We start from the raw sequence: 26231 nt of genomic DNA, 5'->3' as shown, positions 1-26231 counted from the left end.
GACCCGTGAGATGAGCTGACCCACACACAGTGCTGATGTGTGCAAGGAGTGCCGTACCATGCAGGGGTGTCCCCTGAATAGGGGAGCCCCATGCACAAGGAGTGTGCCCTATAAGAAGAGCTGCCCAGCGCGAAGAAAGTGCAACCTGCCCAGGAATGGTGCCACACACACAGAGAGCTGACACAGCAAGATGATGCAACAAAAGGAGACACAGATTCCGGGTGCCACTTACAAGAATACAAGTGGACACAGAAGAACACACAGCAAATGGACACAAAGAACAGACAACTGGGGGAGGGGAGGGCTGGGAAGGAGAGAGAAATAAAATAAAAAATAAATCTTTAAAAAAAAAAAAAAGAAAGAAATAAGGGAAGCAGATGTGGCTCAACTGATGGAGCATCCGCATGCCATATAGGAGGTCCAGGGTTCAAACCCCAGGGCCTGTGTGGTGAGCTGGCCCACGCGCAATGCTGCTGCGTGCAAGGAGTGCCATGCCACTCGGCTGTCCCCCGTGTAGGGGAATCCCATGTACAAGGAACGCGCCCCTCAAGGAAAGCCACCCCTCATGAAAACCACAGCCCGCCCAGGAGTGGCACCACACACACACAGCTGACACGGCAAGATAATGCAACCAAAAAGAGACACAGATTCCCATGCCTCCTAGTGAGAACGCAAGCGGACACAGAAGAACACACAGCAAATGGACACAAGAGAGCAGATAACAGGGTGGGGGAGAGGGGGAGAGAAATAAATAAAAATCTTTTAAAAAAATAAGATACAATTCTTGAAAATCACCCTAACCAACACTGTTTGGAGCTCCTGAACTCACTCATAAGACCTTTGTGGGAGTGTTCAAAAATGAAGCAAATAGTTGGAACTGAAGAAGATATGGCTCCCCTATTTTACAAATAGGGCCAATATCTGGTATGTGTGGAATGCCAGTCTAAGAGGCAACTGGTAATAGATGTAATTAAGGCAACAAATGTTTGTCATGTTTCTTAACAGAACACAGTGCTAGGTTTTTGGAGGTTACAAAAAAATCATAGTCCTTTTTGAGAAGGAGAACCAGGTATTTATTTAACACTTATTGCTATGTATGTGTCAGGAAGTATCCTAGATGCTTAACATACGTTAATTCACATAATCCTTAAAAATCTTGTCAGAGAAAACTTGTTATCCCTGTTTCATAGGGGAGGAAACCAAAGCTTAGATTTAAGTAACTTGCCCAAGGTCAAGGTAGATCAAGAGTGGAGCCTAAATCTCTCTGGCTCCAGAGCCATATTCAGTAATCAGTAAACATTTACTGCACACATCCTATATGCCCAAACTGCACTAGCTTCTAGAGATCTCTTCCCTCAAGAAGCTTAATTGACTTTAGTAATGTGATAAATAATATGAAAAAGGTGCTAACGGAGGACTGCCTATGATGTTCAATATTTTTTAAACAAATCAATTTTCAGTTTATTGATGTATATTATTACTAAAGCATACAATCCATCCAGAGTTTACAATCACTTGTATCTGGCATAAGCACGTACTGTGCATTCATCAGTTCAATCACTACTATTTTCATATTAAGCATTTTCATTATTTCAATGATAATTAAAAAACAGATAAACTGACAAAAAATTCATCACCTCTCAATTTCTCTCTGCTTCCCCTGCTGTTCATAGTCGCTATTTCTGGCCTTTCTTGCTCATTCATTCATTCATTTTAAAGCAGTTTTATTGAGATATAATCACATACCATACAATCTATCCAAAGTGTATAATCAGTGCTTTTAATATAATCACAATGTTGTGCATTCATCACCACAAAAAAAATTATAGAACGGGGAAGCGGATGTGGCTTAAGTGATTGTGCTTCCACCTACCACATGGGAGGTCCATAGTTCAGTTCCCAGTGCCTCCTAAAGAAAACAGCAAGCTGGCACGATGGGCAGGTGCAGCAAGCTAACACAACAAGATGATATAACAAGAGACACGAGGAAATACATAATGAGAGATACAGCAAAGCAGGGAGCAGAAGCTCCTAGAGCTCCCCAAAGAAGACGAGCAGACAGCAAAGCTGATGCAATGGGCAGGTGCAGCAAGCTGACACAAGATGATGCAATAAGAGATACAGGAAGAAAAACAATGAAAGACACATTAAAAGCAGGAAATGGAGGTGGCTTAAACAATTAGGCACCTCCTTCCCACATCGGAGGTCCCAGGTTCAGTTCCTGGTGCCCCCTAAAGAAACAAGACAGACATAGTATAAAAACTAGGGAGTAGGGAGAAATAAATCTTAAAAAAAAAAAAAAAAAAAAAAAAAAATTGTAGAACAGTTTCATTATTCCAGAAAGAAAAACTCCACACCCTTTAGCAGTCACCTCTCAATCTCTCTATGTAAGGTTCAATATTAATGCAGGACAGTCTGTGTTGTATGTATAGATAGAAAAGAGCAGGACATTGGAACAAACGGGAGAGCCTTAAAAACAAAGATTCATGGGTCTCACCCCAGACCTACTAAACAGGAATCTCTGGGGCTGAGGCCAAGGCATCTGTATTATTTAAAGCTTTTCAGGGGAATACTGGCAGCCAAGTACCATAACATTTAGGAAAAGAGAGAAATTGTGGTAGACTTGAAGTTCAAAAATACTTGAACGTGGAGAAGGTAAAATTTAAGATGAGCCTTTTGAGATTAAGATTTGATTGAATAGATGGAAAAGAAAGGAATGTCATGCAAATGGCAATTAGAAAGATGAATCTAGTCTTTATAGGAAGGTTAGATTTTATTTGGATGGTTTTATATGTGTCAGAGAATAATGACAAAGCCCTGGGAGGCTTTTGATTTTCTTCTGAGCAGAACCTTCAGTCACTGCATCAAACTTAATTGATTTCAGGTTATCTGACTGATACATATATCTGAGTAGCTACTGCATCGCCTTAAAGGATAGGTTCACCTTGATGCAGTAATTTAAGGAAACAGAAATGAGTTCAACTTTCTAAAGATTGGTGTTGTTTATCACAAGTGTCTAGTCAGAATCTGAGCTATTGTAAAATCTTTCATATTTTTCTGTGTCACCCATCAGTGCACTTGTGCATGCATGCACACATACACATGACTGTTGTGTGATCAGCATGGAAAAGCAATGATGAAGATTTTTTTTATTATGAATTCCTTGGGGAATCTGGTGAAAGCCTTTGGAAAATGCACATTTTTGTATCATTTTAGGCTTTCAGTAACCCCTAAAGTCAATTCAGAGTCCTGAAAGGGTCCATGGATTCCTGCTTAAGAGTCCCTGCAATACAGATCTTGGGCTTTTTGCTCGTTGCTGTTGGCTAAATACAAGGCACAGTAGGCAGTCAGACTATTTGAAGAGTGAGTGAATGATTGAATAAAAATGACTGGGGCGGGGGGGGGGGGGGATCTCAGGGTCTGAAATGATAGCCTCAGTGATCTCCCTGTTAGATTTACTTTTTCCCAATTTTTTTTTTATCTTTCAGGTGCTAAAAGAGGGGTAGAATAAGGCAATGTGCAGGTCAGTGAAGGCAAAGAAGGAACATTCATTTTCATTTGTATAGTCTGAACCATCCAAACAAGGCCTCTTTAGGGTCTGATATGGCCCCAGTAGGACCATTTTCTGAATGCAGACTTGCTGTTCAGCTGCAGGCATCAATAATCTAATGTCAAAGGCTACTGTAGAGGTGGATTACTTTTCAGTGGATTTGGGGTTTTTGCTGTTTCTTATGCTTTGTGCCTAAAGTTTGTTTTACTGGGCAGATTCTTGATGCATTTAAAATTAATAGTCTCCATCTTCATGGGTTGGGAAACTTTTATATTGCTAATGTGCCTGTTTCTCCCCCAAATTAAGATGTCCCTTGATTGGGATTCATAGTAATCCTAATCAAAACCCTTCTCAGCAGGGTTTTGTGTGTATATATGTAGAAATTTACAAACTTATTCTGAAATTTACATTGAAATGCAAAAGACCTGCAGTAGCCAAGACAGTCTTGAAAAAGTTTAGCAGAGTTAGAAATTCATACCACCAGATGTTGACATATGAAGCTATAGTAACTAAGGCAGTACAAGGAGAGACAAATTAATGAAACAGTGTAGAGAGTCTATAAACTAATAAATATATATTCACCTGATTTACAAGAGAGGTGCCACTGCAATTCAGTGGGGAATAGATGACCATTCAATAAATAGTTCTGAGTCAATTGTATATCCATATTGGGGGGAGGGGCATGAACCTTAACCCCTCCTTCACACCATGCACACAAATTAATTCATAGACCTAAATGTGAAAGGTAAAATGATAAAGCTTCTAGAATAAAACATAGGAAAATAACTATGACTTTTAGATAAGCAAGAATTTATTAACTGGACAAGTAAAGCATTAATCATACAGAAAAAAAAAGATTGTTAAATTGGACACCATTAACATTAAGAATTTCTGTTATCAAAAGACACCATTAAAGGAAACAGATGTGGCACAAGTGATTGAACTCCCATCTACCATATAGGAGGTCCAGGTTTGTTCCCAGGGCCTCCTGGTGAAGGCAGGCTGGCAGGCATGGCAATCTGGCCCAAGCCAGAGAGCTGGCCCATGCAGAGAGCTGACCTGTGTGGTGTGCTGGCCCACCCAGAGAGCTGGCGCAGCAAGGTAACGCAACAAAAAAAGACACAGAGGAGAGACAATGAGAGACATGCAGACCAGGGAGCTGAGGTGGTGTAAGAGATTGAGCACCTCTCTCCCACTCCAGAAGGTCCCAGGATCAGTGCCTGGTGCTTTCTAAAGAGAAGACAGACAGACAACAGAACAAAGCAAATGAACACAGAAAGCAGACAGTGAGCGCAAAGCAACAGGTAGAGGGGTGGTGAATTAATAAATCTTAAAAAAAAAAAAAGACACCATTAAAAAAGTGAAAAGACAGACCTTAGACATATATCCATTAAAAACTTTTTTCTGGAATATATTATGTGATAGAATCATTTTTTAAATAAATATTTGACAGAAGTCTGTTTTACTTGACATTTTCAGACTACAAATTCTGTATCTAAACATCATACATTCTATAAAGAACTTCTACTAAACAATGTTATTTACCCATCAGTTTTAAAAGACTTAATCAAGAATTTCTCAAAAGAGGATAACTAAATGGCTGATAAGCATATGAAAAAGTGCTCAAAATCAGTAGTCATTGGGGGATGTAAATTGAAACTACAATGATACACCACTATATGCCCACCAGGATGTTTGAAATTAAAAATACTAATAATGCCATGTTGGCAAGTAGATGGAGCAACTGAAACTCTTATCCGTTGCCGGTGGAAATATAAATTTATAAAGCCACTTAGGAAAACTGGCAGTTTCTACTACTAAAGCTAAATGTACACACATCTGAAGACCCATTTCTTGTTAAGAAAAATGAATGCATGTATCTATCAAAAGACATGTAACAAGAATTTTTATAAAAAGGGAAACAAATCTAAAAAATCAAAAAGATTCAAAAAAAATTTTAAAGGATGTTTATAGCAGTTTTATTTGTAGTAGCTAGGAATTGGAAACAACCCAGATGTCTGCCAGTAGTACGCTGGATAGATACATTGTGGTATATTCCATTCATATAATGGCATTGCTACGCATCAATGAAAAGGATGACCCACTGGCCCATATAGCAACATGGATGACTCTCACAGGCATTACAATAAATGAAAAAAAAACTATACACAAAAGACTTAATGCTTTATGATTCAATTTGTATGAAATTCAAGAACAGGAAAAACTAAGCCATGGTGACCAAAGTGAGAATAGTGGTAATCTCTGAGAGGACCTTCTGTGGTGTTAGAAATGTTCCATTTCTTGATCTGGAAGATGGTTACATGTGTGTGTATGTTGTGTGATGTAAAAATTAATAGAATTATGCCCTTAGGATTTGTGTACTTTCCTATATAATGCTACAACTCTATAAAAATAAAAGTAATAATGGAATCTCTATCTTAAAGAATTTAGAATCTCCTGGGGTTGAGAGAATGGTAGGGGTAAAAGAGCTAGCTCCTTTGCTAAAAATGGAACTTAACTGGATTCCTTGGAAGTACCTTATTCTTGTCTTTCAATCCTTGCCCTTTTGGATTCAAACTCATTCATAGAACAAACACAGAAGTGTTTGTTCTGTAAATGAACATTTGAATACCTTGTTATATTTGAGATTGAGATTATTCACAGTAATAAACTGTTTTCTTGATTAAGGGCTAACTGAAGCCAAAGCCATTTGCTAATCCTGTAACCAGTTTATAGTGAATGTTCCAACATTATAAAGGTTAAAATTGTAAAAACCAGCTACTGTAATGAGCTTTTGTCCAATTAAAAGATGTGAGAAATATGCTGAGACACTATTTGGCAATGACCATCATTTAAGGACAGAGCTTTAGTCCATTTTTTAATGAGACAAGTTTGCTTATGTTTTTTTGTATTTGAGATCCTTTGAAGAGTTGGTAGTATTTGGGATACAATTTCACTTTCTTTATTCCCAAAAATAATGGGGTTATAGAAGGGACTTGGGCATGAAGTCAGAAGTTTGAAATTCTGCTACTATTCCTTCTCATTTTCATGATTTTTAAGAGTCCCAGATCTTTCCTATTGCTCTGAATACTATTTTTGCCACCTAGAAACACAAATGCCATCCTATGATAAACATTTTGGGATGGAAAGAGCAGGAATATAAAATGATAAGCACTATCAAAATTCCAGGCAGAGTTTAAAATATTTTACCTTTGAATCTAACAATCACAGCTAAATACTGTAGTGCAAATGTCTAACTCTGTTTTATATGGCTTTTCAACAAAAAGCCTCGTCAAATATGAAGTAAGAAAGCCTCATTCTTCTCTATAGAGGCTTAAAATGTATGGTTGTCACTTTCCCGCTAGATAACCTCTAATTATACCCAATAGATTTGAAGGGTAAAATAGCTTTGTCTAATGGACACTGTCATTCACTGCATTCTGTTTGCTGCCAAGACAGGATGTATGTTGTTCAGATACAAAGTTAAGAGTCCGAAGGATGTCAAGTAAAACACTGATTTCTAGCTGCCTTCCTCAAGCATAAAATAAAAATTAAAAATTGTTAAAATTTGTTCTAGCATATGAGAAATAAATGTATATGAATCCCTGACACTGGCTAATTACAGCTTTTTAAAATGTAGAAATGAAATAATTTATCATGCATATGACAAAAATTATTCTTTGAAGAAACTTTTTTTCTGTTTATACCAAAGTTCAAAGTAAAAACATTTTAATTTAGAAAGGGAAGATAGATATTCCTTTCAAAACATCTGATCTATTTTTAAACTTCTGTGTTTAACTGTTTTTTTGTTTTTTGTTTTTTAGGAGGTACTGGGGGTTGAACCCAGGACCTCATACATGGGGAGCAGGCACTCAACTACTGAGCTACACCTGCCCCATGTTTAACTGGTTTTAATGTGAGTGAAGGCTTTTTCATTACAGGAGGTTTAGTTTTATTTGGAAAAAAAAAAATTTTTTTTCTCCTCCCCATACCCCCCTCCCCAGTTGTCTGCTCTTTGTGTCCATTCGCTGTGTGTTCTTCTGTGACTGCTTCTATCCTTATCAGTGGCACTGGGAATCTGTTTCTTTTTGTTGCGTCATCTTGTTGTGTCAACTCTCCATGTGTGCAGTGCCATTCCTGGGCAGGCTGCACTTTTCTTTCACGCGGGGCTGCTCTCCTTACGGGGCTCACTCCTTGCATATGGGGCTCCCCTATGCCGGGGACACCCCTGCATGGCACAGCACTACTTGCACTCATCAGCACTGCGCGTGGGCCAGCTCCACACGGATCAAGGAGGCCCGGGGTTTGAACCGTGGACCTCCCATGTGGTAAGCGAATGCCCTGTCCATTGAGCCAAGTCTGCTTCCCTATTTGAATTTTTAAAGTGAGAAATGTTTTACAAAAAAAGAACCTTAATAGGAGAGAGAGATGGAGGAGAAATCTATAGTTAATATTTACAAGACATAAATCAATCACAGTATGTGGATCTTTAACTCCTTATTTAAACAAATTTTTAAAAAATTCTAAGACAATTGGAAATTTGAGCACTGGATATTTGATGATATTAAAAATCATATTAAATTTTTAGACTTGATAATTGTATGTATTTTTAAGTTTTTATCTTTTCCAGATACTTGTTGAAATATGTGTGGATAAAGCAATGAGTCTAATATTTGCTTCAAAATTATATAGGGATAGTGGAGGGTAAAGATGGAACAGGATTGGCCACATGTGGATAATTGCTAAAGCTAAGTATTGAGTACATGGGTATTCTTTATACTATTCTGCTCACTTTTGTTTGTTTGAAATTCTCCGTTATTAAAAAAAAAAATCCTTTAAAAAAAATCCTGAAAAAGATATGAGTGACTAAAGATCAGATAATTTGAACTTGCATTATGCAGTTTATTTCCTGTTACAGCTTCTTCCATCTCCTTTGAGCCTAGTATTTCTCATTAGCAAGTTAGGTTCAGATTCATAGCAATGACATAATAGATGAGACTTAAAAGAGTAGCTAGACAGCTGGTAGGAGAGTAGGCCTATTTATTGTGCTTTGATGGCAGAAGTTGCATTGGTAGTATTCTGCTTTTATAAAGGACTTGAATTTCGGGTGCCTTAAAGTATTTTTTATACCATTCTTGAGACTTCTTTTTTTGTATTTGGAATAAAATATAAAACGCTTAACATGATTTAAAGAGATTTTGTGTGATATATCCCCCTGCCTTTCTCTTCTATTTTATCCCAGGTTATTTCCCCCCTACTCACTATGTTCTGTGAGCACTTGCTTTTCTGTTTCTAGAATCTGCCTGGTTCTTTTCTTGCCTTGGTGCCTTTACAGTGCCTACTTATTGCCTGACCAATTCTTATTTAGCATTCAAGTCTTAGAGTAGTGTTACTTCAGAGCTTTTTCTCCCCATCCATCTTTACTTTAACGCTTCATAATAATAGATATCATAATTATGTATTTGTGTAACTATTTGTTTATTCCCTGCTTCTTCCCCACTCATGAGAGCTGTAATATCTGTTTTGTTCATCATTGTAACTGCAGAACCTACCACATGCCTGCCAGGTAGAAAGTACCAAGCAACCATTTGCTGAACAGAGGGAATAAATAAATAAATGGTGGATATGGCTCCTCTTTTTTCAGAGCAACACTGGTTATTAAAAATAGGGCAGTTCTGTCTAACACATTTTTCTGTGTAGTGGTCCCAGTAAACATATGGTATAACCTAGTTGCTACTTCCATTTTGTAGCAATGAAAGTATTTTAAACAGTAAGCTCACAAGCCCATATTAATGCAAGAACTATGAGGTTCTTGACTGATAAATGTAGTTAATCTCAATGGGCAATTGTAACTAACCCTATTAAGTTATTAAAGAGTTCATAGTATTTACTTGTCTTTATATATATAGTGTCTCCTTTTTAGTTCTCTAAATCTGCCTTTTTTTTTTTCCTTCTTTTCTCAGGTACTCTCTGCCCTTGATATACTCCAACCTCCACACATCGACTATTTTGAAGAAATGTATCCTATCCAGGGAATGTGAAAGAAGGGGACAAATTTTTATTAATTTTTTTTCTAACACTTTTTGGGGTTCATGCCTTGAAATGTATTAAATCTCAACCTTACAGAAGTGGTTGAATACACGAAGCCAGGTAATTTTGCAATTTGAAGTGTTCTGGCAGCGCTTGATATTGTTTATATGTCCTGTGTGGTGACACCACAAAACAGGGCTTCTGAACATATATATTTTTTAATCCCCACACAGCCTTATGAAATAGTTTATTACCATCTGCATTTTGCAGATGAAAACAATGAGACAGCTTTGTTATAACAGAATCCAGTAAAGGGCTCACACCATTATAAACTGTCTATGAGTCAAGAGGATGATACTGCCCTTCTTTGGGGTAAGATGAAAATTAACAAGCTAATCTAAGTTAAATGTCCCAAGTTCCTTGGAATAATGGTGGTGGTGGTGGTGGTGGTGATAGTTTCTATCATGTGAGCCACAAGTCTAAGTTCTTTGCACATATAAGTTTATTTAATCCCTACAACAATACTCGGGGGAAGATGTGATTATTCCCATTTTACAGAAGAGGATATTAAGGCACAAAAAGTAAGACACTTGCCCAGTGTCAGAGAGCCAGTAAGTTTTGGGATTGCGGTTGAATTCCAGGCAGTCTGAATTCATATTTCTCTCTCAACCACTACTTGATTCTCAGGGTAGAGGCTTTAACATTCTCTTATTAGTACTGGCATCTACAAATAATATGTTAGGTATTGTATATAATACTGAGCTGTAAAATAATGCCTGATAGTAGCTCCTGAGACTGCATGAAAAGAATTGGGACATAGCCCATCTGACATTCTTAGGCAAGTGTCACAATTTACCATTCTGCATTTACTTGGTAAAGCCTTAAGTGAAAGACAGGTAATCCTAAATCTTTGAATTTGGTGAGCTTGTGATAGTACAGTTTATTCCCTCAAGGCTTTTTATTAATACCTTAGCCCTAAGACTCAGAATGGGAACCAGTATAAAAGAGGGATATGTCTACTGATTCAGTCACGAGATAAATGAAAATCTCATTCTTTCTTACATGGTGATAGGTAGTTCCATACTAGACAGTTTCCTTAGAAATTGGAGATTAAAGAGCTTCCCAAAGGGAAAGAGAAAGGCTAGATTGATAAGGGAATTGGGAATCCTTATAAGGTGATGAAAATGTCACTGACCAGCACTGTTGGGATGTTTTGATTTGATAACCGTAGCTCTTGATTGCAGTAATCCTTGGTGATACTCTTTGGTGTGAATCCTTGGATTCACAAATCCTTTGTGAAGCTAAACTCCTTTTTGCAGTAGAAAGAATTAACTCAGACTTGGGCTACTCAAACCCTGCACATTACAAAGAAAGAATTGGTCTTTGACTTGTTTATGGTAACAGTGTGATGTACAATGAATGGGAGGTATATAGCCTGAGTAACTAAGGTCAGTCACTTGGGCACTCCATGCCTTCACAGCTGACCCCCAACAAAAACCCTGGATACCAAATCTCAGTGAGTGTCTCTGGTTGGCAATACTTGCACGATATCACATATCATTGCTGGAAAAATTAAGTGCTGTCCATAGGACTCCAATGGAAGAGGACAACTGGAATTTCACAACTGGTTTCTCTTAGACTCCTTCCTGTACTCTGTTTTCCTTTCCTGATTTTTAATCTGTATCCTTCTGTTGTTATATATATATATATATATTATATAGTCAGCCCTTCCAAGAACAGGTTTTCTGTTCCAGTGAATCCTAATGAATCATCAAACCTGAAGATGGCCTTGAGGACCCTTGACACACCCTTTTTTAAAAGTACAAAATTAGTTTAAGGATAGAGGATAAAGAAGAGGTGGGAGTTAGACAGCAGTTACTTCTTTTAGTAAAAGTACCTTCCTACACCTGGCCAGGAGCTACCCTCTTTATCCTTTTAGCTAGTAAGAAGGAATTCCGTGTACTGGATGTCATTCCTTTGAGTGTTTAGTACTTCTAGTAATTGCTGATATCAACCTCGAAAAATGAGAAAAAATCCCATTTATTAAATAAGAATTTTACTATGTTAGAGGCTGTGTTGGGGTCACCCTCAAGTTCAGTGATTTGCTAAAAGGACTCACAGAACTCAGAAAACCTACTGTATACAATGTGGTTTATTACAGTGGACAAATAAATACAGATTGAAATCAACAAAAGAAAAAGGCACTCAAGGTGGAATTTAGGGGAAAAATGCAAGTTTCCAGTTGTCCTCTCCCAGTAGAGATGCATGGATAGTGCTTAAGATTGTCAGCCAGGAAAGCTCATTCAAGCCTTAGTGTCCAGGATTTTTATTGGGGGTCATAGGCATGTGGAACCTTCCAGTATACCATTTGCTTAAATGTTTGGTTTTCATATTTTATCTCATACCATTTTTTAGCTTCAGATTTAAAAATTGGTACCTGTAGTTTTAGAAAAATCATTCAGGCATAAACCTAAATATTCCTATTTTCTGTCCTGTAGTTTTTAACCTATGTGTAGAATAATGAACAGAAAAAAGGTTATTATGTGTTTTCCATCAGTGGTGTCATCTGAAAAAACTCAAATCCTTTTATAACATACAAAGAAATTTATACCAATAGCTGCCACAGATTTCTAATGACTTCTTAGCAAGGTACAATGGAACTTTAGGTACAGGATACTAAAATTTGTGTTGTAGAATAGCTATTAAATGGAAATGGAAGAAATGCCTTAGTTGTATATATACTCTGCCTTTGCTCATTCTTATATCCTAAAGAGGACATTTTCTGTGTCCTTTGCCTTTAATACAAATCTTTTGGAGCCTAAGCGAAATAAATGTTTCTCAGTTTCATTATTCTTCACTTTCCCTCTCTGAAAAAATAAAACAAAAAACATTTAAGGTTAATAGGATTTCAAGTTACTATATGAATTCACCATAATTTACTCTCTGTCCTAGATAATTAGGGCAGCTCCTAGAAAGCATGGCACATGCATTATAGATGGTTTTAGAGAATGATTTTTTTAAATTGGAGGGTTATTAGTCTTTTCCAGTTTTAGACTGGATAATATTTTGAGTTTTAAATGTATGATATTGGATTGGACTTTTAAGAAACAGTTTTGAGATCTTAGGGGCCAAGAATGCTCTGTTGTTAAGTATGTTCCGAGTATATTACTGTGTATCTAACAGATGTTTTCTTATTTAATTGATGAAGGGATCAGTTTGTTGTAAAGAGAGAAATCATTTTTTAGTCTTCCACTGTACATATAGTACCACAACATTACTCAGTTTTTCTAAGATGAGAAATTTGGGATCTTATATAGCATAATTAAGTTTTAGTAGATGAACATTTTAAGTCAGAAAAACTCTTAAAAACTAACTGAATAGTTAATATCACTATAAAAAGCTGTTAGCATTTTAATGTAATCAAATGTACAATAAGGGTATCAGCATATAATATGCAGTTAATTAACAGGTCTGTGAGCTTGAATCGAAATTTTTAAAAAACATTCTTGTAGGGACGTGTTTGTGCAGATGTGATATATTTATTAAATAATACACAGTGTAGTGTGGGCTTAGTAAGGGGTCCATGGTTTTCACCTGACTAGCAAAGGGGTCCATGGAACAAAAAGGTTAAGAAACCCTGGCCTACAGGGTACGATAGATTTAAGGCAAGTCAAGGAGCAATAAGTTCTACTATGACTTCTGAATCTTCTAGCTTTTGTGTGTTCATATTTTTAGTCTAATTTCTCAACTTAGGAAGTATATTCTTTAATAATTTTTTAACCCCCCCTTCAGCTTTTTGCATGCCATCTGCTCTCTGTGTCCATTTGCTGTGTGTTCTTCTGTGTCTGTATTTATTTTTATTTATTTCCTCTCCCCCGCTTGTAGCTTGCTTGCTGTCTGCTCTCTATGTCCGTCGCTGCACTCTTCTGCATTTTGTTTGTTTTTTTCTTGTCTCCCTTTTTGCTGAGTCGGCTTGCTGAGTCGGCTCTCCGTGGTGCTTGCAGGCTGGGCATCGCTTACAGGCCAAACGGCACTCCAGGGGACTTATGGACCAGGCAGCTCTGCATGTAGGCGAGCAAGCCTGCCTTCACAAGGAGGCCCTGAGACACGAACCCAGCGCCTCCCATATGGTAGACGGGAGCCCAACTGATTGAGCCATAGCTGCTTCCCTGTTCTTCAATAATTTTAATAATATTTCATGTACTTTTTTCAGCTGAAGTTTTAGCATGTTAAAGGATTGCATTTTTCATGTTGCACTTTGAGTTTCTATTTGGAAATCTGTATGAAAACAGTTTGGCACTTAATTTCTTTGAGCTTACTGAAATTTAGTCCAAGAAAAACCAGTTCTAATTGTTTGATTGGGAAATAGTGTTCCATTCAGGATTCTGTACTCTGCACACTGCACAGTAACAGGACTTGAAACTGAATCTTAGTGTTTTACTGAGAAGAATATGGGTAGTGCAAGTCTTCTGTGCTAGAAGCAATTATAACCTAAACCCAGAGGAAGTGAGAAGTCTAGTGGGGTGACCATAAGTCCTAGTATACTGGGATAGTCCTGGATTTTACCTGATGTCCTGGTATAATTATTAAGTGCCTCCTTTCACTCTCAGAAGTGTCCCTGTTTGAATGATAGTTTGGCAATGCTTAAACAGGAATCTCTGGTCATAAAGGCAGAGAAGCAACCTACATGTTAGTTTTGCCAATTTGACCCTTTGGTAGGCAGAAATGTAGTTTCTGGCATCCCCAGATGCAGTATTTTAATTGGTAGTATTTGGACCAACATTTTATAATTTAAAGTAAGAATACACAGTACACGATTGCCCAGTGATATGAAACAACTCTGTAATCTTCCTTATCCTAGAAGCCTTGGAAAGAAATGAAGAGAAAGTCAATACCAAGGCAGAACAATCCAGGAGTAGCTAAATTCTGACTTAGCCACTGCTTAGTTTATATCTGGTCAGCTTTTTTATTCATTCAATCAAGCCTGTTGCTTTACTCTGTTTATGACATTGTACTAATCTCTGTGGCGGCTACAAAGATGGTTTGTTTAATTTAGTTTTGTTTTTTAAATTTAATGTGCCAGGCACTGTTCTAAACACTTAACTCTATTTTATGGATGAAGAAACTATAGTCAGGAGGTAAATAACTTGTCCACGGTCACTTAATTAGAAATGACAACTGGGATTTGAACCCAGATTGTCTGGTCTGGTGGGCCAGGAGGGCTTATGTTCTGCTGCTGCTTAATCTTTTTCCTCAAGGAGAATACAGGGGATAAGACATATCGAAATAACTATTATATATGATAGAATGTGTCCCCAAAATATAAAGAGGTGGTATGAGACTTTACAAGAGGAAGAAATTACTTCAAGTGGGGAAAAAAACAATAAGGAGACTGTGGAGTTTAAACATTCCATATGACCCTTGAAGGATGAGAAGGATTTGAACAGGTGGAACTGAGGAGAATGGACATTCCAGATGGAGGAAGTATCAGGAGCATCTTTAGTGAATGGCAAATCATCCAATTAACTAGAGTTTAACAGTCATGAATAATGAGAAATTAAGCTAGTTGGAACCAAGTCATTGGAGGGCCTTGAATGCTGAACTAAGGAGATTGGGCTTTATTCAGTAGATATTGGGGGCCCGAAGAAGGATTTTGTTGAGAGGAATGTCAGAATCAGAAGTGTATGTGAAAAATTAACAGGAACCTGACTGGTAGCTGAGAGGCAGCAAAGAGTACAGACAGTTGTGAAAGGAGAACAGAAAGATGCTTGGCAATCACTCGGATATGGGGAAAAAGTGACAAAGAGAATGATTTTGTTACCAGTGCATATTTTAAAAGGTGGAAGGAGAGATACCAATATGAAGACGGGATCGTCAGAATTCCCCAAATGTATTCGGTATCATGGAATAAAGTATAAATATTTGCAAAAAAAATTAATGAGGCATGAGAAATCATTATTGAATTTAGTAGTTAGGAAAGAAATTGGTGATTTTGTAAGTTTATGAGAATATTGATTTCTTCAGAAGCAAGTCTACAACAGGTTAAGAAAATTTTCCTGAAGGCAAAAGTCCTATTTATATTTGCAATTCTAATCTTTGCCTTACAAATCATAGGTATTCAATAAATGTTGAATGAATGAGAGTGAAAGTGGAAATGGTAAGTGAAAACTGGTACTTCAGAAAGTTCAGTGCTTAAAGAAAAGAAGAATGATTGCATAGAGAACATTTTTAAGAGCAGTAGGCTTGTTTGGTTTTTTTTTTTTTTGTATTTTTTAGGATAGGAGACACTTGTAATGAGGGTACCTAAATTTAAATCCCAAAATCCCAAAATTATTGTTTAAAAGCAGTGAGGCCTTGATAAATCATTTAACTTGGGTCTACATATATAAAATGGGGCTAATAATACTGGTTTCATTTCATTATAAGTTTGATTTGATTCTCTAATGAGATGATAATATAAAAGCACTTTGGCGACAACAAACTACCTATCTATCTCTACCCCCTCCCTCTATTGTCTGCGCTCTCTTTCACTTGCTGTGCGTTCCTCTGTGTCTGCTTATATTCTCATTAGGCGGCTCTGGGAATTGATCCTGTACCTTCCAGAGTGGGAGAGAGGCGATATCTTGCACCACCTCAGCTCCCTGATCTGCTGCGTCTCTTATTCTCTCTCTTCTGTGTCTCTTTTTGTTGTGTCATCTTGCTGTGCCAGCTCTCCGTGCGCGGGGCAGCACTCCTGCATGGCCCAGCTTGCCACACGGACCAGCTTGCCTTTACCAAGAGGCCCTAGGCATCGAGCCCTGGACCTCCTATATAGTAGATGGGAGTCCAGTTGCTTGAGCCACATCCACTTTCCACAAACTACTATTTAAATATGTTGTATTTATGAGCTTATTTTAATACAGCCCAGAAGCCCATAGGAGAGGGAAAGATTAAAAATATAAGACAGAAGATAAACCCACAACTTCTCTAATGAACATATATAATACATGACAGAAGAAATAAATTGCTGGTTTCTTTCCTAGAGGAAATGGGAGGAGATGGTAGCAGATAATTGTTTCTGTGTATGGTGTATTGAGTCGTCAAAAAAATGAATAGGAGTTTGCCAAGCAGGATTATACACCCAAATGAAGCATGGATTTGTTGTAAACATAATAAACATGGTATTGTGACTTCTTTAGCCATGTGCTCAACAGCATGGAGTTTGGTGTTGATAACTGCCCAGGTATTTACAGAAACAGGACAAGGAAATGAAATCAGAGGAATTACCTGCAGCACTGTCAGAATGGCTGACCATGCTGATAAAAAAATAGTTGAAATCAGTGGAGGACTTGGTATACTCTGAGAAAAGGGAGAGGTGAGGTTGAAAGAAACGGTTGGATGAAAGCAACCATCAGGTTCAGCGGGGGTAGTAGTATGGTTAGAATATGGAGATTCTGTTCCAAGAACAAGTTATTGTAGCTTCAAGGTCTAAAGTAGAGTCATTCTTTGGGGTGGATGAGGTGGAAAAAGAATGAAAGTCCTTAGAGTTAAGATAGTTGAGAAACTGAAGGATGGGAATTTCTATCCTGCCTGCACATTAAAATCACATGGGGAGCTTTTTTAAAAATTCAAGTGCCCAGACCCTACATCCCAGAGATTCTGATTTAATTCATTTGAGTTGGGTCCTAATTATCAATCAGTGTTTTTCAAAAGCTCCCCCCAAGTGGTCTTAATGTGCCCTTAGAGTTGGGAACTACTGGGCTAGTAGTACCAGTGACCATATAAGGGGCTTTGAATATGCAAATGTAAACCAGCTGTTTATGTCACCTGGAATTGTTGTAAAGGGTGCTAAAAAAGACAAGAATTCTTAAGAGAAAGTGAAATTAGTTTCTGGTATGTACTTTTTAAAAGGAAGGGTTGTTGAGCTATAGTAATGGAATCACCCATAGCCTGGAAGGGATGAGAAAGAAGGAAGCATACTTATTCCTCCTCTTGTCATCTCTTCAGTGGAGACCATGTTTCCCAGAAATCTCAGTTCATGCTTTTCATGTAAGCCATCATAAATGCTTTTTTTAAAAAAAAAATTTGTCAGTTTTATTGAAATGTAATCATAAACCATACAATCATAACTTTTTGATGACTAAATTAACTGATTGTTTTACAAATCTTTAAAAATTTCGAGTCCTTAATTCATCTTCTGCTTAATTTTTTTAAAAAATTGGAATATGTAATTTTCTAGGCCAAAAGTTCCAACTTCCTTTTCATTCTGAAACATGATCATCAGTGAAAAGGATTGGGACTCAAAGGGAGGTTATAAGTTTAAGGCTATATGTGTCTTTGACTTGGAGACTTGAGCTAATCACGCAAACTCTCTCCTTCATTCATTCTTAATAACAGTGAATTTTTAACCTTACAGTGAAGTCTTGCATTTAACTGAAGTTTATGCAGCAATACATGCATCATCAGAAAAAGATAATTTAAATAGTTTGTGTCCATTCCATTCATTTAGCTTATTTTCCAGAGTGAGCCTGAGATAGGAAATTTGTCATTCCCTCTGGTGGTTTCAGCTCCCAAAGGCTTCCCATAGTGAGAGCTAAACTGAGTGTGATGCTGGTGTTGAGAGAGTTTTTATATAGCATGTCCCCTTAATAAGCGAACTGTTTCATGTGGGATTCAAAGAAAATAGCAATCTATTCCAATACTGGAGAATACAGTATTACTGAATTTAATTAGAGTTTGATATATTGGTCTTAACCTTACATCTTGCCAGGTGATTTTTCATGATGCTCAGTGTTTCTTTTATGCCTTCCTTTAGATCTTTACCCTCTTGGTAGATTTACCAGTAAGAAGTGTAAAGCTTAATAGCCACTGCCATTACCATTAAGGAGTTCATGGTTTAATAGGAATGAGAGACAGTTTTAAAATAATTACAATAACAGATAATCAATTTTATAATAGATATTTAATTTTCTTAGGTATAAAAACTTCCACTAGCTTCTCCTCCTCCCCTCTAAAAAAAATAACTTGGAAGACTTATCTGAAACTTAAATAAAACATATTTGTTTCTTTCCTATATCAGTCATACAAGAGTGATATGTATTAGTAGGATAAGTGTATGTGCAGTATTTCCATTTGTATTCTTTTCGCAAAATTTTAGGCCATATCTGATTTCTGTTGATGTGTCCATGCTATCCTTTTTGCATGTCCTAATTAGATGGCAATGTGAAACAATTTTAGTAGGTAATACATCTAGTGCATAATAGAATATTCATTCCATAAATGTTAAAAGCAGATACTGTGAACAAATGGATAATGCTATATCTAGCCATAGTCAGATCCCTTTTATTTATTTTTTTTTTTTTTAAAGATTTATTTTTATTTATTTAATTCCCCTCCCCTCCCCCGGTTGTCTGTTTTCTGTGTCTTTTTGCTGCGTCTTGTTTCTTTTTTCTTTGTCCGCTTCTGTTGTCGTCAGCGGCACGGGAAGTGTGGGCGGCGCCATTCCTCGGCAGGCTGCTCCCTCCTTCGCGCTGGGCGGCTCTCCTCATGGGTGCACTCCTTGCGCGTGGGGCTCCCCTACGCGGGGGACACCCCTGTGTGGCACGGCACTCCTTGCGCGCATCAGCACTGTGCATGGGCCAGCTCCACACGGGTCAAGGAGGCCCGGGGCTTGAACCGCAGGCCTCCCATGTGGTAGACGGACGCCCTAACCACTGGGCCAAAGTCCGTTTCCCAGTCAGATCCCTTTTAATGGGCCATTTTATTTCATCTCTTCTCAACTGTCATAAAAAACACTTAGTAACAAACTTCTCTGATATACTTCTTAGTTTTTCTTCTAGATTTTTGTTTTTTGTATATTTTCTGCCCCTCAGAACTGTTCCTTTTAGTAACTTTGTCTTTAAAATTCTCCAACCAAAAATAAACTATACTGGTGATGGATACCACGGTGAATAAAGAAGCATCCATAGGTTGGAGTGTTGAGAGACTTGTTCTCCCCTCAGAATGCTGTTATTGCTGTTTATATCATTGATAGCAATCTTCTGATCTTGGGGATATAATGACGTCATTGTACAAAGTTTCAAAGTAGACCAGAGAGGAATAAATTGCTCTCAAATTCTGTTGGGCAGAAGGATATTTGAAGTCAGATTGTCTGGACAAATATGTAAGCTTTTCACACCTGTTAAGGAAGGATGTTGGGAGAGAGGATCTAATTTAAGGATTTTTTATCTTTTGGAGAAATTAAGATCCCTTGCATTGGCATTAAGGAGTGTGATACAGTTTACATAACTGACTGTGTATCCTTGCCCTCTGACTTAAGAGGTGATTGAGGGAAGTAGATGTGGCTCAAGCGATTGGCCTCCTATCTACCGTATGGGAGATCCAGGGTTTGATTCCTGGGCCTTCTGGTGAAGGCAGGCTGGCCTGCTCGGCGATCTGGCCCAAGTGATCAGCTGGCCCCTGCAGGGGACTGGGGCAGCAAGATGATGCAACAAAGAGAGACACAGACCGGGGAACTGAGGTGACACAAGAGGTTGAGCTCCTCTCTCCCACTCTTGAAGGTCCCAGGATCAGTTTCCAGTGCCACCTAAAGAGAGGACAAGTCAACACAGAAGGAATGCATAGTGAATGGACATAGAGAGTAGCAACGGGGGGTGGGGGGGGCAGCGGGGGATAAATAAATAAATCTTTAAAAAAAAAGATAATTGAAGAATCTGCCCCCTTCATGGATTTAAAAAATTGGAGGAGTAAAATATTCGTAGTCTAAGTAGAGACTCCTCTCTTTCAAATATCTTTTTTATATTCAGAGAAGTAGTGACTATTCCATTCATTTCATTTAGCTTCTCTTCCTAGGCTGCTAAACTCCGGGTCTGTGTATATGTGTGTTACCTTTGGAGGGTTAGGATGGTGGAAGATTAGTAATCTCCAGGCTCTACTGTCTGCATTTCACAGACACAGAGCTTGCCTCTGCCAGGGCACTTTGGGAAGAACAGTCCTGAGGCTTGAAATAACGTGATTTTCTCTAGGATGCCTTTCCTGTTTTATTGCATGCATGGTTATACCCTAAGTGACAAGGACTCAGCCAAAAGAGCCTTCTGTCCTATGATAAAGTATATAGAACAGCAGTTTTCCTGCTTTTGTGTGTGTGGTAGCATAATTGATTTTTTTTTAGCCAGTTTTAAATTGCAGTTGAGGTCATTTTAATTTTTGACAGGCTATACAACAAATTAGTTAATTTTAAAAGAAAAGAAATTTGCCTTTCCCTGGAAGAGGATTGTTGTATTCAAACATTTTAACGTGACCTTTTATTCCATTGATTTCTATAGAGAAGCACAGGCATGCTTCAGAAAAGGTCAGTGATTCTAATTGAAGCACATACCGATTTTTTTTCTTAGTTGCAAAGATGCCCATGTTTTTTTGTTGCGAAGGTGAGGAGATTTAGGGCTGAACATTTGTTACGAGAGAGAGCAGTTCTCTCTGTGATGCACTCCTATTTTTCTTTCATATGTAAAGCATTGTTTGAAATCAATATCCATATTCCAGATTTTCATTATTTGTACTATTTAATGCTCTCATTTTTATTTCAGATCAGGAAGTTACATACTTGAGATCTAGGTTAAAGTTTCCTTCCTCTGTGGACCTGATTTTGGAAAGAAAAAAAGCATAAGGAAAGATGTATTGTCTTACATATTTATGGTTGTGCAATTTTTCTTCTTTGGACCGGTAATGGCAGGATTTCAAAATTAGTGTTTAAAGTAGGTTTAAGCATGTTTTAAATGGCATTTTGGACTTTTCATATAAGGAAATCCATGCCTTAAGGTATCAGTGTACTTCAGTTTATTAGACTGCTAATTTACTGTGTCCCTTTGGAAAAGTGACCTCTCATTTTTGTTAAACTATGTATCACACAAAGGTAAATACCTAAAAAAAATTGTAGAACTGTTGACTAGGGTCACTGTGATAATATTTAGTATTGCAAGATTTCTTTTTTTGGCTTAGCATTTGTTTCTGTTTAATATAAAGTTTAAAAAAATAGAATTATCATGTTTCCATTATCTGAAATCAATAAAGGCTGTTTGGGAGGTTAAAATTGGATTTGCAAAGCTTTTTGTCCATGTTCACTCTGTAGGAAATAATATGATACAGCACATTCTCCAGTTTCTTTTCCCAACCCAGCTAAACCGTTAAATACCCTGATTTTGCTATCTGAACACTTTTAACACACCATTAATAGTTTTCTGTACAATATCAGTAGCTCATTGCACATAGATATTGAATGTGCGCTCACACATCAGCTGAGTTGAGCAAACAGGCCAGCCTGCTATAGTTCTCAATTATAGTGATGAGGGTTTTTTAACTGATGGATAATTTTTTTTTTACATAAAAACATGTTATAAGTTTTTACAAATATGCACAACATGAGCTGTCCAGAATGGTTACCCTTTTTTAGTCAAGTACTTATTTGGCACTGCTTTATTATAACATATTTTCATACTACCTTATTAATAGTAAGCATTTATTCCTAATGGTTTATAACTCCCCTCAGTTTTTCTTATTGACTCTCTAAAACAGGGTTTCTTAACCTTTTTTGTTCCATGGACCCCTTTGCCAGTCAGGAAAAACCATGGACCCCTTACTAAGTCCACAGTATACTGCATATTCTTAATTAAATACATCACACCCACACCAACATGTCCCCACAAAAATAATATTTTGAATTTAAATTCAAGCTCACAGACCCCTTGTTAAGAGCCCCTGCTCTAAATGCTATGTAGTGAATCAGTTTTATTCTTTCCCTTTTGTCTGAGATGTGGGGAAAGTCTAAATCTCAAACTGGGTTAGCAAGTCTGAACATGGGAGCAAGGAAAATTGATCTTCATTTTATATTCCCAGAGGATTTTATAGTAGGAAACTGTTGTACCTTCCTTCTACCTAAAAAGGTTTGGTGGCTCTTATCATACATGTTCTGGATATTGGAGCCTCAGTAACATCATTCTACAAAGTTAGTTCTCTTCTCCATTCTTTTTGTCTGTCACACTCTCATCACCCCATTGATCTGCTGCCTGACGGTAACAGTCTTGAGCTTAGTGACTGTTTATCACCACTATCACCCAAAAACAAGATCCTCAGGCTTTGTTTATTTCAAAATCCTTGTGATTGGTTCAGTGCCTACCTAGCCAGTATTCTGCTACCTTGAGGAAATAGAGAGAAGATATATTGGAGTGTTAAAGAGCATGGAATCTAGAACCATACTGCCAAGATTTGAACCCCAACTTTGCCTCTTATTACCCATGTGATCTTGGGTAAGTTAACTCTCTGTGCCTAAATTTCCTTATTAGTAAAATGAGAATAATAATGGTACCTACCTCGTAGAGTTAATATATAGATTAAGTTGAAATACACTTATTTAGAACATTGCCTGGCACTTAGTAAGTGCTATGAAAGTAGTGAGGAACGACTTTATAATGGAAGTAAAACAAATGAAGTTTAGAAAAAGCTGAAACTCCTATGAACTTTCTGATTCAAAGTTAAAGTGAGTCAGGCCCACTGCCAACAGATGGCATTTATGAGAACTTGTCACAAACAAATAGAATTTAATTATGGACTATCAGAACCAAACCTAACCTGTTTATAGAGAGGACTTTTTTAAAAAGGCATGAATTGGTGATGAGGAATGGTTTGTTAATTTCAGTCCCTCATATTCTCTTACCTTTTTCCTCTTTTTCCCAGAAGACTTATTTAGTGAAAAACTTGCCAGTATCTCCAAGCCTTCTGTCCAGACTGAATCCACATTTTATCTGTTTTTTTATTGCTTTTCCCATTGGCTTTAACAAACCTTTCTTATTAATTAGAAAAATAATTTCTTCCTCTAAATTGAGATCCCAAGATCTAACTTGCTTCCTATACCCTCCTTGCTATACCTATTACAGTAGTCATTTAGCCTTTTTTTTCTTTCTTTTAGCCCTTCTTGGCCTCATAAAGATTACCTAGACTTTGGTGTACAGCAAATCCTGAGTTTTAAAGAACTGTGTGAAGTTCCAATACACATTTGGATTTTTTTTCCCCTCTGCTTTGAAGAGAGTCACTGAAGTTGGAGCAAGTTACTCATACCAATTCTTCAAAACACCTGAATTCCAGGTGAAGCCCCCATCCCCCCCAAAAAAATCAAAAGCTTGAATCTAGTCTTTTCACCTCTGCACTTAAAAATATATGTATATTTTTTAATATATATATATAACTTCCAAACTGGTAGGAGTGAAAAGCTCTCAGGTCTCTTAACTGTTAGCCAATAATATGAATAACAACAAAGCTACACCTAATTTGTGCTTTTGAAAATCCTCATAACCCTATTACCCTTCTGCCTAACTGCTTAACCTTCTGGTTAACCTTCTGATTATTAGCTTCTTGACATACTTAATTCAGGGATGAGTGTTTAGGGAAACTCATGGGACTATTTATTAGATCTTTTTGTCATATCCCACTATTCTGACTTTATATATTTTTAAGGTTTGCAGACACCAGGAGGCATGTGTTATGTGGAGACCCAGAGGTTTTAGAAGCTGCTAAATGTATCAGACCTGCCTTAATTGGAGGATATGGGGAAGCTGTGGCGCTTTTAGCCACTTCATATACCAGCTGAGTCTCCTGCTACCAACTCAATTTATTCGAGAGCAGTACCTCAGGGAACTTAATAGGCTTTCAGCATACTGGCACAAATCTGTAGTTTAGCCAGAGTACAATTTATTTATGTACTACTTACATCAATTTTTTCTCTGCATACTACATTCATATCATTATAAATATTAATCAAGAGCACTACATCATCCAATTGTAGATGAGTATAATAGTTTCCATGTTTGGCAGTCTTTTCATCATATTAATACATCACTTAGAGGTGGCAAAAGAACTAGATTGTAGAAAATAGGATCAGATTGAAGCAGCATTTTTTCCAAAGGAAATAGGATTTGCATGAGCCAAGCAAATTTGTTTTATTTTTTGTTGTTTTAGATATGTGCAAGTTTCTGGAATACTAATCAGTTATGGTATACCAATCTGATAGCTAATCTTTATCACCCTGAACTCAAAACTGAGAAACCATTCAGACTACCAGAAACCCTTTACCAAAACCAGGAGTCCACTGTACGGAAGTTCCCAGAGGTCTCACAGAGATGATCACTTGTAATCACTCCTTTGGGTATCCATTCTGTCCAAAACCAATCCCAGGTCTCTCAAAAATAATAGGCCCTGTAGAAAACTTTCCCTGGTCTAAGAAAAAAGGTTTTTTCTTTTGTCCTCATATGACTGAAATTTGAAGAAATGTGGCTATTGTGAACATAGTTTTGTTTTATATCTTTTTTTTTTTTTTTTGGTGCCAAAAAGCCTCAAGAGACTCCATCAATAAGGAGTGAATAAAATTTTTCTTTTCCTTCCTTTTTGAGGTTGCCTGGTCTTTGCTTGTAAGATCACAGTAGCTTAAGGGAGATTTTTTTTGCCCTTTAGGAGACACAGGGAACTGAACCTGGGGCCTCCCATATGGGAGGCAGGCGCTCAACTACTTGAGCCACATCTGCTCCCCATAAGGGAGCTTTTTGATTGGTTGCCTAGTTTTTGTTTCTCTTTTATTTATATTTTTTTGTTTCTTATAGGGGGGCAAAATGTTGGGCATAAATTAGAACACAGTCATATATTTTGGCAGATGTCATGAATTTTCATACCAGTCCTGGCTTGAAATCCTGGTATTTTTCCCTCTTCTCCTTCCAATACGACCTTGGAAAAATTACCTGATACATCAATTTCCTCAATTATAAAATGAATACATCTTCCTTACAGGGCTGATGCAAAGAATATATTAGTGTAAATAGGACATTGTCACTGTGTCTGGCACATTGATATTTAATAAACTCAGTACCTCTCCTCCTTCCCATAACAATGATGGTGATGCTAATGATAACTATTACATATTTCCTTTTCCCTGTGTACTGGGCATTTATATGTGATTCATATATGTTATCCAACTCCTGGCAATAACCCTGTAAAGTAGGTATCATTATGCCTACTTTATAAATACAAAAACAAACTGAGAAGTGATTTCACTTGCCTAATACTATCAAACTAGTAAGAGGCACAATTAGAATTCTAATTCTGGTTTTTGGTGTTTTTGTTTTATTTAATTTTTTATTGTAATAACGTTTATATAACTCAAGTGTCCTATTTTTAGCTACTTTAAAGTGTACAATTCCAAAACCTATACCATACTGCCTCCCACTGCCTAAATCCATTTAACTCCTCATTTTAAAAATCAGCTTTCTGGCCTTCTCCTTTCTAAAGCAGAATTCTTTTTTCTTAACCTTTTTCAATGTTCTTATAGCTCTGACAGTTACTTCATCTTTTGGAGGATGGAGTATAGGTTAAGAACAAGGGCTGGGATCTAGCTCCACCTCTGCCTCATACTAGCTGCAATTTTCGGCTAGTTGCTTCACCTCTCTAAACCTCTTAGCTCATTTGTTAAATGCAAGTCATAATAGGACTTATGTCTTACAGTAATTGGGAGCAGACGAGACAAAATAAATTTAAAACTGGATTCCTAACACAAAGAAAACTTGGAATAAATATCAGCTATTTCTATTTTTTTCAGTCAAGCCTCTGTCTTTTTTTTTTCTTATTTCTCCTCCCT

At 37.3% G+C, this 26231-nt stretch overlaps 1 protein-coding gene across 1 annotated transcript in view; it reads left to right on the top strand.

The window, feature by feature from the left end:
- Nucleotides 1–26231, top strand: part of NLK (nemo like kinase) — a 177263-nt gene that overhangs the window by 114486 nt on the left and 36546 nt on the right. The window contains exon 3 of the mRNA XM_058283815.2: nt 9514–9569. Coding sequence (XP_058139798.1) covers nt 9514–9569 — 56 coding nt within the window. The remainder of the gene's footprint in view (nt 1–9513; nt 9570–26231) is intronic.

Source organism: Dasypus novemcinctus, chromosome 21 (assembly GCF_030445035.2).
Source record: "Dasypus novemcinctus isolate mDasNov1 chromosome 21, mDasNov1.1.hap2, whole genome shotgun sequence".
Lineage (NCBI taxonomy): Eukaryota > Metazoa > Chordata > Mammalia > Cingulata > Dasypodidae > Dasypus > Dasypus novemcinctus.
The sequence above is the reverse complement of the archived record's forward strand: the minus strand, read 5'-3'. Positions and strand labels throughout refer to the sequence as shown.